The sequence below is a fragment of the Procambarus clarkii genome, chromosome 37 (assembly GCF_040958095.1).
Source record: "Procambarus clarkii isolate CNS0578487 chromosome 37, FALCON_Pclarkii_2.0, whole genome shotgun sequence".
Lineage (NCBI taxonomy): Eukaryota > Metazoa > Arthropoda > Malacostraca > Decapoda > Cambaridae > Procambarus > Procambarus clarkii.
This window is the reverse complement of record NC_091186.1, coordinates 13813897-13829904: the sequence shown is the minus strand read 5'-3', so window position 1 is coordinate 13829904 and position 16008 is coordinate 13813897. Positions and strand designations below refer to the sequence as shown.

The window sequence follows — 16008 nt, the reverse complement described above, 5'->3', positions numbered from 1 at the left end:
ATATATATATATATATATATATATATATATATATATATATATATATATATATATATGTATATATATATATATATATATATATATATATATATATATATATATATATATATATATATACTCATACACACTCTTGTATAAAATATATTTTTGTATGTATATATATCTCTATATTTTTATGGATATGTATTTGAGAACCCGTGTGTGCTGGAATCCGTGGTGTATAAAGCAGCTTTATCCTTCCCACCAGGATCAGCAGGCGGGTTCACAGGACTAAGACCCAACCACGTCAAACAAATGCTCAACCCTGCACTGGGAGACATTGCACAGGGCCTCCTGGTGGAACTAACTAGATTCGCCAACACATGTCTAGCTGGCAACATACCAGTGACCATACGGCCTCTCTTTTTTGGCGCTACCCTCTGTGCCCTGAGGAAAAAGGATAGAGGAATCAGACCGATAGCTGTGGGCAATTTACTCCGGCGTCTCGTCGCTAAGGCTGCTGCTAGAACAGTTAGTCAGGCAGCAGCAGACATGCTGAAGCCAAAACAGCTTGGGTTTGGCATTCCCCAAGGGTGTGAGGCAGCGGCTCATGCAGCTGGAGCCTACTTTGCCAACATTACGGTTGAAAAAGCCCTGATAAAGCTGGACTTCAAAAATACTTTCAATCTGGTTAGAAGGGATGCAGTACTCAGTGCGGTTCATCGCCTTTTTCCTTTCCTCTACCCGTTTGTAAACTCATGCTACAGCAAGAATCTAACTCTGTTATTCGGGGAACATGAAATTGAAGTAAAGAAGGTGTCCAACAGGGTGACCCCCTTGCTCCTTTTCTTTTCTGCCTAGTCATCAAGGAAGTCACCGATAACCTGTCCAGTGAGCTCAACATTTGGTTTTTGGACGATGGTACTCTAGCCGGCTCCCCAGCCTCACTCTTGGATGACATAAGGATAATTCAGGAGCAAGGAGCAAGTCTAGGCCTCACCCTGAACTCTTCCAAGCGCGAAATAACCTCCACCAACCAGCACATAATAGAGCGAATAAAGGTTGTTTTGCCTGATATTCATATAACCAACTCTGAGGACAGCACACTTCTAGGTGCTCCTCTTGGAGGGAATGCCATCGACGGGGTCCTTGGTAAGAAGATCACTGACCTGAAGAGGATGACTGACAGGATTGAAGACATCGATGCTCATGATGCACTTTAACTCATCACCAGATGCTTGTCCCTCCCCAGGCTGACCTACTTTCTTAGATGTTCACCATCTTTTAAACATTTTAAATTAGAAGAGTTCGACAGCTTGCTGAAATCAACGCTAAAAAAGCTCTCAACCTTTCTCTCAGCGACTCACAGTGGAAACAGGCCTCCCTTCCTGTCAGACTCGGGGGAATCGGCACAGCAACACAAATTGCTGTTCCAGGGTTCCTGTCCTCTTCAGTGTCGTCTGACAACCTGGCGAAGGAAATCCTACCTGAGCACCTAGTTCAACAGGCAGGGTTACATGACCCCAGCTTCACAGACTGCACAACCAAATGGGTCTCTCTCGCAGGACCAGCACCCCAACCACCGATTTCTGAAGCTCATAAGCAATCCAGCTGGGATCGCGACATTACTAGAAGCTGCGACAACACCACATGACACTGCCCGACTTAGAGTTGTAGCAGCTCCCCATGCAGGTGACTTCCTGTTAGCAACCGGCACCCGTTTCACACTGCAGGCCCTCCGAATTGCTGTGGCTCTCCGCCTCGCTGCCCTAATCCGCACCGAATACAGGTGTATTTGCAGCGAGGCAGAGGCCGACAGGTACGGACGGCATGGCCTTCTCTGTCAAAGGACAGGAGGATGGCATGCAAGACACGGCGAGGTTAACGACATGATTAAGAGGAGCCTTACCACAGCCTGTTGTCCAGCAGAGAGAGAACCCCGTTACCTAATGTCCCGCAACTCTGATGAGCCTGGCGGTCGCCAGACGGGATCACGGTGATCCCCTGGTAGAATGGTAGACAGTTGGTGTGGAACTACACTTGCGTTTCAACTTTAGCCAATACCTTTGTTGACTTCAGTGCTACACAGGCAGGAGGTGCTGCCAATCACCGGGAAGCAGCCAAGTCGTGTAAATACAGAGACCTTGATTACCACTACAATTTTGTCCCCATTACCTCAGAGACACTTGGTGCCTGGGGTAAAAGTGCTGCTAGTTTTTTTGAAGGAGTTGGGTTCCAAGCTAATTGAAACAACTAGAGACCCTAGAGCCACCAGTTTTCTCTTTCAGCGCCTTAGTGTGGCAATCGAGAGAGGAAATGCTCACTGCATCCATGGTTCCTGCCCGCCATCTGAGGAGCTGGTGGAGCTCTACAACTTGTGACAAGTAGCCTTGTACCCTGCATGTAACCAATGTTGTAACCCTTTTTGTGTAATGAAATTTTAAAATAAAGTTAGATATATATATACACACATACAAAAAGAATAGGGGTGGTAGGAGAGGAAAATATCAAAGTGTTCAGTGAGGATCCACAAGGTCTTCTCTGAGTACTCTTTATTTTCTTCTCTGAGGCTATGGGTCCCTACACTTGCACCAGAGGTGGTACCCCCTAATAAGAAAAAAATATTATGTACATGTACACACACACCTGAGGTGCCAGGCAGTAAGTGGGTCAGTACATCGGAGGGATGTACTCCTCTCAGTCTATGTCTGTATCTCTCTCTCTGTCTTTCAATGTGTATCTGTGTCTCTGTGTCTGTATCTCTCTCTCTCTCTCTCTCAATGTGTATCTGTGTCTCTGTGTCTGTATCTCTCTCTCTCTCTCTCTGTCCCTCAATGTGTATCTGTGACTCTCTTTCTGTCTCCATCTCTGTCTCCGTCTGTGTCTATTTCTGTCTGTGTCTATCTCTGTCTGTGTCTGTCTGTCGGTCTCTCTCTGTTTTCATGTCTCTAGCTTTAATTCTTTTTACATTTGATATCCTTGTCCAACATTTATGTTCCTCTAGAATTAATTCCCGTTTGAAGTCGTTATATTCAGTCACTCAAGCGGCCATTTGTCCGGTCCTGAGCTCTACTGGTGCTCAATTAATACTCTGTAAATTAAAATCTCCCACTATGAGAGTGTTTTTATTTTCAACAGATTAAATTTTACTGATGATGAGTCTTCAAACAGCTTCATCAATTGCTACATTATTATAATGTTTTCATTGTGTAATTGATGATTTTTTTACATTTACAAAGCGAACAAGCTTGAATGGTCCCCAAGCATATATGCGACTGATATATATATATATATATATATATATATATATATATATATATATATATATATATATATATATATATATATATATATATATATATAATATGTAAATACGTTCTTTTTGTTACATTTACAATCATAATTTTTTCTACTTTGCATCATCAATCGAATGATTTGTGCAACGTCAGAGTTACGCTTCGGTTGTTGTTGTTTAAGATTCGCTACTTGAAACAAAAAGTTTCAAGTAGCACGGGCTATGGTGAGCCCGTCTCACTACGCTTCGGTGTTTTAGTGGTCTTATGGGATCTCTTACTAAGCAAACAGTTCAACTTCTCTCTTCTCATATTCTCTCTCAAACAGAGTCTTTTAGAGTAAGACTTTCCTGTTATGTTCTCTAACTACGATGGTCTCTGCCAGTGACTCAATATATATGGGACTGAAATTTGTATCAAATACCTACAATTTTAAGTACAGAACAAGACATACAATTATATGGTGGTGTCCCTCGATTGTTTCAAGCGTGGGTTGGACAAGTATATGAGTGGGATTGGGTGGTTATAGAATAGGAGCTGCCTCGTATGGGCCAATAGGCCTTCTGCAGTTACCTTTGTTCTTATGTTCTTCTTATGTTCTTATATCAAGGATACTAATGGAATTGTTGTGAATTTTGGTAATCCTGAACTATTTCGTTTGGAGGAGAGAGAGTAGGATTATTTCTGACAATCTCTGCTGGGTTTTATACCTGAACCATATGACCGATAATCTCTATCCTATTCTGTTTTTGTGCAGCCTTCAGCCTGTACCACTGTACCACTGTACCACTGTACAGGTCTTCATTCTCTCGTTCCAGTCCTCAGAACTCTGCCTTTGACTGGGTCTAAATTTTGATAATTTTTCAGACCAATTCTGGAGTATGCTCACATAGCTTACCGGATCGGGGAGGGTTGAGCTTTGGCTCTTTGGTCCCGCCTCTCAACTGTCTTTCAACGGTCAGATACGTTTGCAAGGTATGACAGTTCATCTTAGTCCCGAATCTTCTCGTTAGTTTTGTACCTTCATTTCCATGTCCTAGATGATATGAGGCTAAGGAGAAACATCAGAACACTGAGGAACTATTTATCCTATCCTATGAACTATGTATTGGTGAGTACATCTAGACGGGTACAGCATCTTGGTGAGTACATCTAGACGGGTACATCATCTTGGTGAGTACATCTAGACGAGTACATCATCTTGGTGAGTGCATCTAGACGGGTACATCATCTTGGTGAGTGCATCTAGACGAGTACATCATCTTGGTGAGTGCATCTAGACGGGTACATCATCTAGGTGAGTACATCATCTTAGTGAGTGCATCTAGACGAGTACATCATCTTGGTGAGTGCATCTAGACGGGTACATCATCTAGGTGAGTACATCATCTTAGTGAGTACATCTAGACGAGTACATCATCTTGGTGAGTGCATCTAGACGGGTACATCATCTAGGTGAGTACATCATCTTAGTGAGTGCATCTAGACGAGTACATCATCTTGGTGAGTGCATCTAGACGGGTACATCATCTTGGTGAGTACATCTAGACGGGTACAGCATCTTGGTGAGTGCATCTAGACGGGTACAGCATCTTGGTGAGTACATCTAGACGAGTACATCATCTTGGTGAGTGCATCTAGACGGGTACATCATCTTGGTGAGTACATCTAGACGAGTACATCATCTTAGTGAGTGCATCTAGACGGGTACATCATCTTGGTGAGTGCATCTAGACGAGTACATCATCTTGGTGAGTGCATCTAGACGGGTACATCATCTTAGTGAGTACATCTAGACGGGTACATCATCTTGGTGAGTGCATCTAGACGGGTACATCATCTTGGTGAGTGCATCTAGACGGGTACATCATCTAGGTGAGTACATCATCTTAGTGAGTACATCTAGACGGGTACATCATCTTGGTGAGTACATCTAGACGGGTACATCATCTTGGTGAGTGCATCTAGACGGGTACAGCATCTTGGTGAGTACATCTAGACGAGTACATCATCTTGGTGAGTGCATCTAGACGGGTACAGCATCTTGGTGAGTACATCTAGACGGGTACATCATCTAGGTGAGTACATCATCTTAGTGAGTGCATCTAGACGAGTACATCATCTTGGTGAGTACATCTAGACGGGTACAGCATCTTGGTGAGTGCATCTAGACGAGTACATCATCTTGGTGAGTGCATCTAGACGGGTACATCATCTAGGTGAGTACATCATCTTAGTGAGTACATCTAGACGGGTACAGCATCTTGGTGAGTACATCTAGACGAGTACATCATCTTAGTGAGTGCATCTAGACGGGTACAGCATCTTGGTGAGTACATCTAGACGAGTACATCATCTTGGTGAGTGCATCTAGACGGGTACAGCATCTTGGTGAGTACATCTAGACGGGTACAGCATCTTAGTGAGTACATCTAGACGGGTACAGCATCTTGGTGAGTACATCTAGACGAGTACATCATCTTAGTGAGTGCATCTAGACGAGTACATCATCTTAGTGAGTGCATCTAGACGGGTACATCATCTTGGTGAGTGCATCTAGACGGGTACATCATCTTAGTGAGTACATCTAGACGAGTACATCATCTTAGTGAGTGCATCTAGACGGGTACATCATCTTAGTGAGTACATCTAGACGAGTACATCATCTTGGTGAGTACATCTAGACGAGTACATCATCTTGGTGAGTGCATCTAGACGAGTACATCATCTTGGTGAGTACATCTAGACGGGTACATCATCTTGGTGAGTGCATCTAGACGGGTACATCATCTAGGTGAGTGCATCTAGACGAGTACATCATCTTGGTGAGTGCATCTAGACGAGTACAGCATCTTGGTGAGTGCATCTAGACGAGTACATCATCTTAGTGAGTGCATCTAGACCAGTACATCATCTTAGTGAGTACATCTAGACGAGTACATCATCTTGGTGAGTGCATCTAGACGAGTACATCATCTTGGTGAGTGCATCTAGACGAGTACATCATCTTGGTGAGTACATCTAGACGAGTACATCATCTTGGTGAGTGCATCTAGACGGGTACAGCATCTTGGTGAGTGCATCTAGACGAGTACATCATCTTGGTGAGTGCATCTAGACGAGTACATCATCTTAGTGAGTGCATCTAGACCAGTACATCATCTTAGTGAGTACATCTAGACGAGTACATCATCTTGGTGAGTGCATCTAGACCAGTACATCATCTTAGTGAGTACATCTAGACGAGTACATCATCTTGGTGAGTACATCTAGACGAGTACATCATCTTGGTGAGTACACAGTCAGTCCCATTCACCCCCCCCCCCCCCCCCGCACAACACTTTACACTCAAGGAAGCCACAAAAACAGTGTCCACCTTATTTCTCCGGAGAGAAGAAGGGGGGGTGTGTGGGGGTGGGTGATGGGGGGTTAAAGGGCTCAAGGGGTAGTGGGGGGTTAAGGGGGGGTTTAAGGGGTGGTGGGTTGCAACCTGGGATTCAATTTATGTTGTGTTAATTAGCATATTTAACAGGTCTCGTTAGCCTCCTCGGGGCGGGTTGGAATTAGTCGTTAAGAGAGAGCATTAACCGGCTGCGTGCGCGATGGTTCGCTATACAGTGGTGGCCGGGCGCCCGCCGGCCTGCGGTCCCTTAACTACAGGTACTGAAGGAAAAAAAAAAACTCTTTTTGAAACGTCACTGTCGTTGCCTCAAGCTTGCAAGGATAAGCTTAAGACAAATTGGATTCTAAGACGGGTTTCAATACTAATAAGTTTGCTTTGGCTGTAACCAAAGCTTCCCCCGCTCCCCCCTCCCCCCACCCCCCCCCTCCCCCTTCCCCCCCCTCCCCCCTTCCCCCCTCCCCCCTTCCTTCCCTCCCCCCTCCCCGTCCCCCCCAAAAAAAAAGTATGCTGGGTCATATTATGTTGGTATTTGATGAGACTTTTTTTTGTCACCCTCAAATTATTTTTTATGTTTTAAATTGTATTCTTGTCCCTGCTTTTATATTATTGATTAGAAATTTATTTTTTGAACAATATAGGAATTTGAAAATCAACTCCGATCAGCTCCACGAGTGCCCTAATCTGAGTAGGACTAAATTGCTTAGTTCTTAGACTTACTAAGTCTAACAAACAAGTTAAACTAACAAATCCAAGTCTAACAAAAGGTGTTTCTGAATCACAATACCAGCAATTTCTTCTCTAAGCCAACCCATTTCCTTCCTAATAAATGCACTAATGGGTCCCTTATTTTGAATAACTTCCACTGTAAATTGTGTCACTAATTGGCTATAAAATCTGATTTGCCGCACTTGGGGGTTTAATAGGGTCTTTTCAGGTTCTGTAAACATCATCCTCCCTATTTTCGTGTGTGTGTGTGTGTGTGTGTGTGTGTGTGTGTGTGTGTGTGTGTGTGTGTGTGTGTGTGTGTGTGTGTGTGTGTGTGTGTGTCTGCTGTCACCTGAACGACTTTGGTAAAAAAAAATATTCGGTGTATTTATCATATCATTATCAGTTATATTTTGTTCTCATTCATTTGTGCTTATCTCTAAAGTATCTTTAAAGAAACAGCGTGTACTTCCCTTTATCTCTAAATTGTATCTTTGGTGTGCTATTCCTTATTTCTAGAGTATCTCTGACGTACGTCTCATCACTTCAGTGAACAAATAGAATAGATAAGCTCATAACTAATTAGATCACTGCCGTAAAGCACGTCAAGCTTAGTTCATTAACAAAGCTTAGGGCAATAACAATGCAAGAGGTCAAGTTTAGGTCAATACCCATGCAAGAGGTCAAGCTTAAGTCAATACCCATGCAAGAGGTCAAGCTTAAGTCAATACCCATGCAAGAGGTCAAGCTTAAGTCAATGCCCATGCAAGAGGTCAAGCTTAATTCAATGCCCATGCAAGAAGTCAAGCTTAAGTCAGTGCCCATGCAAGAGGTCAAGCTTAAGTCAATGCCCATGCAAGAGGTCAAGCTTAAGTCAATACCCATGCAAGAGGTCAAGCTTAATTCAATGCCCATGCAAGAGGTCAAGCTTAAGTCAATACCCATGCAAGAGGTCAAGCTTAAGTCAATGCCCATGCAAGAAGTCAAGCTTAAGTCAATGCCCATGCAAGAGGGGAAATTAAGGTAACTGTCTTTCCAAAATAATAACATTCAGACCAACATACGTAACAGCTTTGGATGTTGAAACTTAGCATGAAAATGTATGAAAACCTAGCAGCTATAAATGTTGAAACTTAGCATGAAAATTTAGGAACTTTCTAAGTTCTGATACGAAATAATGCTTCCTGATAATAACCACACGGGTTATCAAGCTTAGGTCACTGGTTCAGCATCTTATGAAACTTATAATTGAAGCCCAATCTAGACAAATTACCAAGCAACTTAAGATAAACATAAAATAACAATTGACCTCAAACGAGGTACTTTTCTTTAAAGAAATACTTACATATACGCCAAAAAAATTGGTAAAAAAATTTGCTATTAAATGTATTTACAGTATATTTGTCTATTACTGACAACTATTATATATTATCTATATAATAGAAAATTGGTTTTGTGCGATATATTTGTAACTATATTTTTGTATTCCTATGGGGTTAAGTATGACAAATATTAAACTATCTCTTTAATAGAATATAAAATCAATTGAATCAATGAATCTGTTTGATTGAATCAAAGAATCTGTTTGATTGAATCAAAGAATCTGTTTGATTGAATCAAAGAATCTGTTTGATTGAATCAGAATCATCTGTTTATGTACTTATTTAATGATAAATATTTTTGAAAGAGTGTCTCTTTATATATTACTAAACAAGAAATTCAGTTCAATGGTTTTCACACGAGACATTCCTAAGTCTGGGCGTCGTAATCTTGTGTCTGTCTTGAAAATCCTTCAATTTGTATATTTCGCACTACAAATTATTTGGTCAAAGCTTAGCACAAAACTCTCAACTAGAATGGTCCAGTAAACGATACAGTGAAGGTGAGTTTTACTGGTGTAAACTCTACTGTGAAGCTGACTTGTACTGGTGCAAACTCTACGTTGAAGCTGACTTGTACTGGTGTAAACTCTACGGTGAAGATGCCTTGTACTGGTGTAAACTCTGTTGAAGTTGACTTGTACTGGTGTAAACTCTACGGTGAAGATGACTTGTACTGGTGTAAACTCTACGGTGAAGATGACTTGTATGGTGTAAACTCTACGTTGAAGCTGACTTGTACTGGTGTAAACTCTACGTTGAAGCTGACTTGTACTGGTGTAAACTCTATGTTGAAGCTGACTTGTACTGGTGCAAATTAAACGTTGAAGATGACTTGTACTGGTGTAAACTCTACGGTGGAGATGACTTGTACTGGTGTAAACTCTACGTTGAAGCTGACTTGTACTGGTGCAAACTCTACGTTGTAGCTGACTTGTACCGGTGCAAACTCTACGCTGAAGCTGACTTGTACTGGTGCAAATTCTACATTGAAGCTGTCTTGTACTGTTGCAAACTCTACGGTGAAGCTGACTTGCACACATTCAGCCAGCGAAGATTCCTAACTTCGGGTAAAACTGTAATATTCTGTCCATATGAAGCGATATTTTCTTCTGCTACTTCAATATTTCTTATACTAGTATCTGATCTTAAATTACTAGCGTCTGCTCCTTCCAGGAATTTCCTTCGTGTACTCTCATGTCTCTGGCGTTCATACAGCAGCTTACTCTCTAATTTCATTAATATATCAACACTTAAATATTTTGTGGGCCAGTTATTAGTTCCATTTCCTAAGTTACGTCTATCGGCCCTGATATATATATATTATATATATTATATATACATATATATATGACTCTCAAGAGGCTGTTGTTGTGACTTTGCTCTCTGGTATATTTTCTGTGGCGAGGGGAATGTTTATAACAGGTGTTCCGTTATCGATATTATTGATATCAATCAAGAGGATAACCAGTCGAGAGGCGGGCCCCTGTGGCACGCCGCCTCATATATATATATATCTATATATATATATATATATATATATATATATATATATATATATATATATATATATATATATATATATATATATATATATATAATATATGTTATATTATATATATATATATATATATATATATATATATATATATATATATATATATATATATATATATATATACATAATACACACTTCCATTATAATCCTCTCGTGTTTAAGGCTTCCGTGGCTGGCCTTCAAACAGCTAATTTTTATATCATCTTGGTACCCACTTAACTCCATTACGAACCATTAATTTGGATCAGAAGCCTCTAAAGATGGATGTTATATTAGGATTTCTTGAAGGTAATCTTGCTCTCTTCACGTTTGTCATGACTAACATCCATCTACGAGACTAGGAAACATATATTTTGCCCAGATGATATAATGCTTCCTGTGTGCTTCACAGGTGGAGCTTTAGTGTTTAAAAATGTTTCTCCATTAACTGGTGTGAAGGAAAATTTTTAATAATGATCACAGAAAGTTTCTGAGGCTTTGAAGCCTCAGAAAGGTTTCTGAAGCTTCAGAAAAGTTTCTGAAGCCAATTCTTCTTCTTCTTCGGGCCATATTTCTCAAGTATAAACATTAACAGCTTGTGCTCTGCTACGCTTGACATAAATAAAAGCTTTTCTACCATCAAGTGCAGGTGTGTGAGACATATGTTTATCCAAGTGTTAGCTTTGCCAGTACAACTTACACCCGTCTGCCTCTTTACAGGTGTGTAGGGTGTGCAAAGAGTCATCGTTGCAGATGAAAAATAAATCACAATAGCGTGGCTGAAGCACATAATCCAATTTATATATGTGACTTGAAAAAGCAGAAAGATATAAGAAAACGCTTATCTATTACATATGTGCAAGATAACCACATTTGAGAATGTAAAGACTATTTGGTGCTTTTTTTTTAACCCTCTCGAGTGTCTAAGCCCATTTCTACACCCCCCCCCCTTTCTTTCCCTCTCCCTCCTCTCCTTCCCTTTTCTCTCATTTCACTTTCTCCCATACTTTGCCTTTCCACCCCTTTTCTCTCTCTCTCCCTCTCTCTCTCTCTCTCTTTCTCTCTCTCTCTCTTTCACACACACACACAACAACACTCACACAACCTAGCCACAACGTTATTATCACAACTGTTACTTTGACACAACATTGTAACAACTTAGACGAAAAGTCGAGGTTACGTTATAAGTTGGGATATTACGAACATTTTTTTATTATTATTAACATATTAGGTACATCTGCATTAGTGCAGCAACCCTAGACTATATGAAGTGGAGTACAGTGTGTCAAAAAAGCTAACTAGGTGATGCTAAAAAATCCCCATCACACAGGATGGTTAGTCATACAGAGGCATGTGATAAGCGGTCTGCACTGGCAGACTCCGGATGCATTTTGAGAATATCAACAACACAAGATTGAATAAGGTAGCAGTGGTAATACAAGTCCCCATCTCGCAGGATGGTTAGTCATACAGAGCCATGTGTTTAGTAGCCGGCACTGGCAAATTTTGGGTATACTGTGAGGATATCTTCTAGAATACGAGAGTGAATAAAGTAATTGCAAAGCTCCATTTACCTCATGCCAACTGGTCTGAAAGGTCTAATAACTGGGCATTCAGTGATGTAGTGCGGGAGATCATGCCGTAGTTCCTGCTCACAGAGTTTGCACTTGGAGTGCTCAGGATTGGGAGACCCGTCACCTGCAGCCACCTGCCACAGGTAACGGTAACCCAACCTGATCCTTGCAATCACTGTGTCGCACAGTCTGGTCCACGTTTTGTGCTGTCCATAGATGTAGGTTTCAGATCTGAACAAATCATAGCTTTTTATACTAGTACTTTCAGGTCGTTGGGAGTCAGTAAGTTCTTTCCTATCAGATCTGAATGTTTGGACCAATACAGTTTTGACAGCAGAGATGGGGATACCTAGATCTAATTCAACTTCAAACTTGTTACACGCTAATTTGGCTGCAATGTCTGTCTCATTATGATGGGTTATATTTATGTGTGAAGGTATCCATACAAAGGAGATTCGAGACCCTTTACTCTGTGCATCAATTAGGTCATTTATAATTGGGAGTATGAGGTTCTTGCTGTCGATCTTCCAAGAGAAGTTTTCGATTGCTTGAAGAGCAGACTTTGAATCACAGAATATTATTCCTCCTCCAATGTTTTTTAATGTACTGGTTGCTAAGTGTAATGCTGCTAGTTCTACTTATTACTGCTTATTATGTAACATTATTAAATGGGAAGGGGGGCAATAATCCATTATTAACAACCAATTCAAGACGTTGCCAAGATCAACTACTCCAGTACAACAATTACAATCTTGACCTTGACCTTGGACATCATTATCCAAGGACATGTCAATTAAGGTTTGTCCAGCCAATCGTTGGACCAATTAATGTCGTCCAGAATAGCATTTGGACATATTAATTCTTATCCAGGTTGGAGCGGGCAACCTCAGCTGTGCCTTGAGATTAACTTGAGACTTGAGATAGTTACCAACGGGTGTAAAATGGTGTTTCACTGGCTCTATGGACACACACTTGACGACACTCTCTCTCTCTCTCTCTCTCGAGAGAGAGAGAGAGAGAGAGAGAGAGAGAGAGAGAGAGAGAGAGAGAGAGAGAGAGAGAGAGAGAGAGAGAGAGAGAGAGAGAGAGAGAAGCAGCCGGAAACAATAGAGAGGTTATATATCGATATCCCGCAAAACACAAACCAAAACTACGACGTTGGTACAACGTTCTAACAAGTTTTAACACCTAACCAGCTATAACAACCAATATAGCAAGTTGTAACAACGTTCTAATACGTCATAAACACTTTAAGCCAAGATGTAACAACTTTATTACAAGTTGTAACAAGCGGAAAATAGAGACAGTTACGGTTTGTGTTTCCAGGATATACCGACGTTGCAAGAATCATCACTTAATCATCAACATGTGTACTTTCCCGAGCCATAGTACCATCTTTATTTATATATAATTACATTCTCAATCATTTACAAATCCCAACAGAGATCGACAGCTGATTCCAGAGGCACACACACACATACATATATATATATATATATATAGAAGGGAGTACCACCTCTAGCTGGAAGAAGGGGGACCCATAGCCTCGGAGGAAACCACGCATAACGCATTAGAGGGAATGTTATATATATATATATATATATATATATATATATATATATATATATATATATATATATATATATATATATATATATATAACTGAAAACTCACACCCCAGAAGTGACTCGAACCCATACTCCCACAACTGGTATGTACAGGGACGCCTTAATCCGCTTGACCATCACGACCGGACATAAGGAAGTGATAGCCGAGGCTATATGAACCACTTCCCCGCCGGCACTCGGATGGTAATCTTGGGCATAGCATTTTATCAAATCACCTCATTCTTTGGGGCACACGTGAGGAACACAAATGCAAACAAGCCTGAATGGTTTGCATTTGTGTTCCTCACGTGTGCCCCAAAGAATGAGGTGATTTGATAAAATGCTATGCCCAAGATTACCATCCGAGTGCCGGCGGGGAAGTGGTTCATATAGCCTCGGCTATCACTTCCTTATGTCCGGTCGTGATGGTCAAGCGGATTAAGGCGTCCCTGTACATACCAGTTGTGGGAGTATGGGTTCGAGTCACTTCTGGGGTGTGAGTTTTCAGTTGTATATAGTCCTGGGGACCATTCAGGCTTGTTTGCATTTGTGTTCCTCACGTGTGCCCCAAAGAATGAGGTGATTTGATAAAATGCTATGCCCAAGATTACCATCCGAGTGCCGGCGGGGAAGTGGTTCATATAGCCTCGGCTATCACTTCCTTATGTCCGGTCGTGATGGTCAAGCGGATTAAGGCGTCCCTGTACATACCAGTTGTGGGAGTATGGGTTCGAGTCACTTCTGGGGTGTGAGTTTTCAGTTGTATATAGTCCTGGGGACCATTCAGGCTTGTTTGCATATATATATATATATATATATATATATATATATATATATATATATATATATATATATATATATATATATATATATATCCATCCAACCCGTCCTCCTCAAAATATTACATTGCATTTTGGCTTATAAATCCCCTTTTCAGGCCAAAAACAGACGTACTACAAATCATAGTAGATTGCAGAATTGACGTATTAAGTCCCCATTGTTATTTGTGGGTCCTCGTTAAGGTTAGGTTCGGGCAGTTTAGTACATCACTCAGGTTAGTACATCAGTTTAGTACATCACTGAGGTTAGAACATCAGTTTAGTACATCACTGAGGTTAGAACATCAGTTTAATACATCACTGAGGTTAGTACATCAGGTTAGTACATCAGTTTAGTACATCAGTTTAGTACATCAGTTAGCTACGGCGTCCAGGGGAGGCAATTACAAGGGCAATAACATGCTATTACTGCTTGCCACTCTGATGACCTGTCACTTGGAAGAGCAGTTTGAGTGATTGATGGTCTGTAAACAACGGAGAGTAAGCTTAATCGTCTTCTTCAAGTAAAGGATTTTGTGAATTGGCTTGACTGAGCAATTAACTGCTTAACTGCTGGGAGATTGATGAGTTTATTGCGAATTTGATTGGTTGCCGGATCGATGAATTGATACGCTTGACTGAGCGAACTTCTGCTCTTCAATTGGTTGTTTGATGAACCTGGGAATGAACAACCCCTTAATGGTGACCAGACCACACACTAGAAATTGAAGAGACGACGACGTTTCGGTCCGTCCAGGGGGCCAGATTCACGAAGCAGTTACGCAAGTACTTACGAACGTGTACATCTGTCCTCAATCTCTGACGGCTTTGGTTACGTTTATTAAGCAGTTTACAAGCATGAAATCTTCCCAATGAACTGTTGTTATTGTTATAAACAGCCTCCTGGTGCTTCGGAGCTCATTAACTGTTTAATAATTGTAAACAAAGCCGCCAAAGATTTAGAAAAGATGTACAGGTTCGTAAGTGCTTCGTGAATCTGGCCCCTGGACTATTATCAAGTCGATCACATTATCAAGTTAATGTAATCAAGTCGATTACACTAACCCTCTGATGTAAATATAAAGTATTTGATATATGGTTCATGCACGACACAGGGGTCTCAAGGAGGATAAGGGAAGGATTGGCTGAAGAATGTGGATAAAGATGGATAGGAAGCATCAACCGGAAATCTAAAAAAAAAAAAAAACAATGAAAGACGTTAAAAATATATATATATATACTTTCACCAAAGTGGCCGCCAAATTAAATAATAATAATATTAATTGATAAACTGGACCAGGTATGAGCTCGCCTCAGCAATCCTTAACTGTCACGCGTATCTGACTCCTTGGTATTCATAAGGGGTCGAAGATCACGCCTTGAGATAAGACAAGAGACTCGCCTGGTAATAAGCACTTTAGAACTGTGTCTGAGCTGACAGCTGACTGCTAACTATTGAAGCGAACAATCTTTAACAGGCTTATCAAATGCTAACAATAAGATATATCTCACTATCTTGAGTCCAAAGAGACAAATAATGATCTGAGTTTTATAATACTTGATTGTTTCTGACGAAAAAATAAATATATATATATATATATATATATATATATATATATATATATATATATATATATATATATATATATATATATATATATATATATATATATATATATGCGTTGGCTATGAAGAGAAGAACATTCGACTGTC

General features: G+C 40.7%; 1 protein-coding gene across 1 annotated transcript; it reads left to right on the top strand.

Moving 5' to 3' along the window:
- Positions 1-8023: 8023 nt before the first annotated feature.
- Positions 8024-8407, top strand: LOC138371813 (involucrin-like). The gene has a single exon (XM_069336837.1). It carries the CDS (start codon positions 8024-8026, stop codon positions 8405-8407), a length of 384 nt encoding a protein of 127 aa, XP_069192938.1.
- Positions 8408-16008: the final 7601 nt, after the last annotated feature.

Bases quoted from the DNA above. Each gene is read 5' to 3' on its own strand.
- LOC138371813 (XM_069336837.1), top strand. From the start codon at position 8,024: ATGCAAGAGGTCAAGTTTAGGTCAATACCCATGCAAGAGGTCAAGCTT.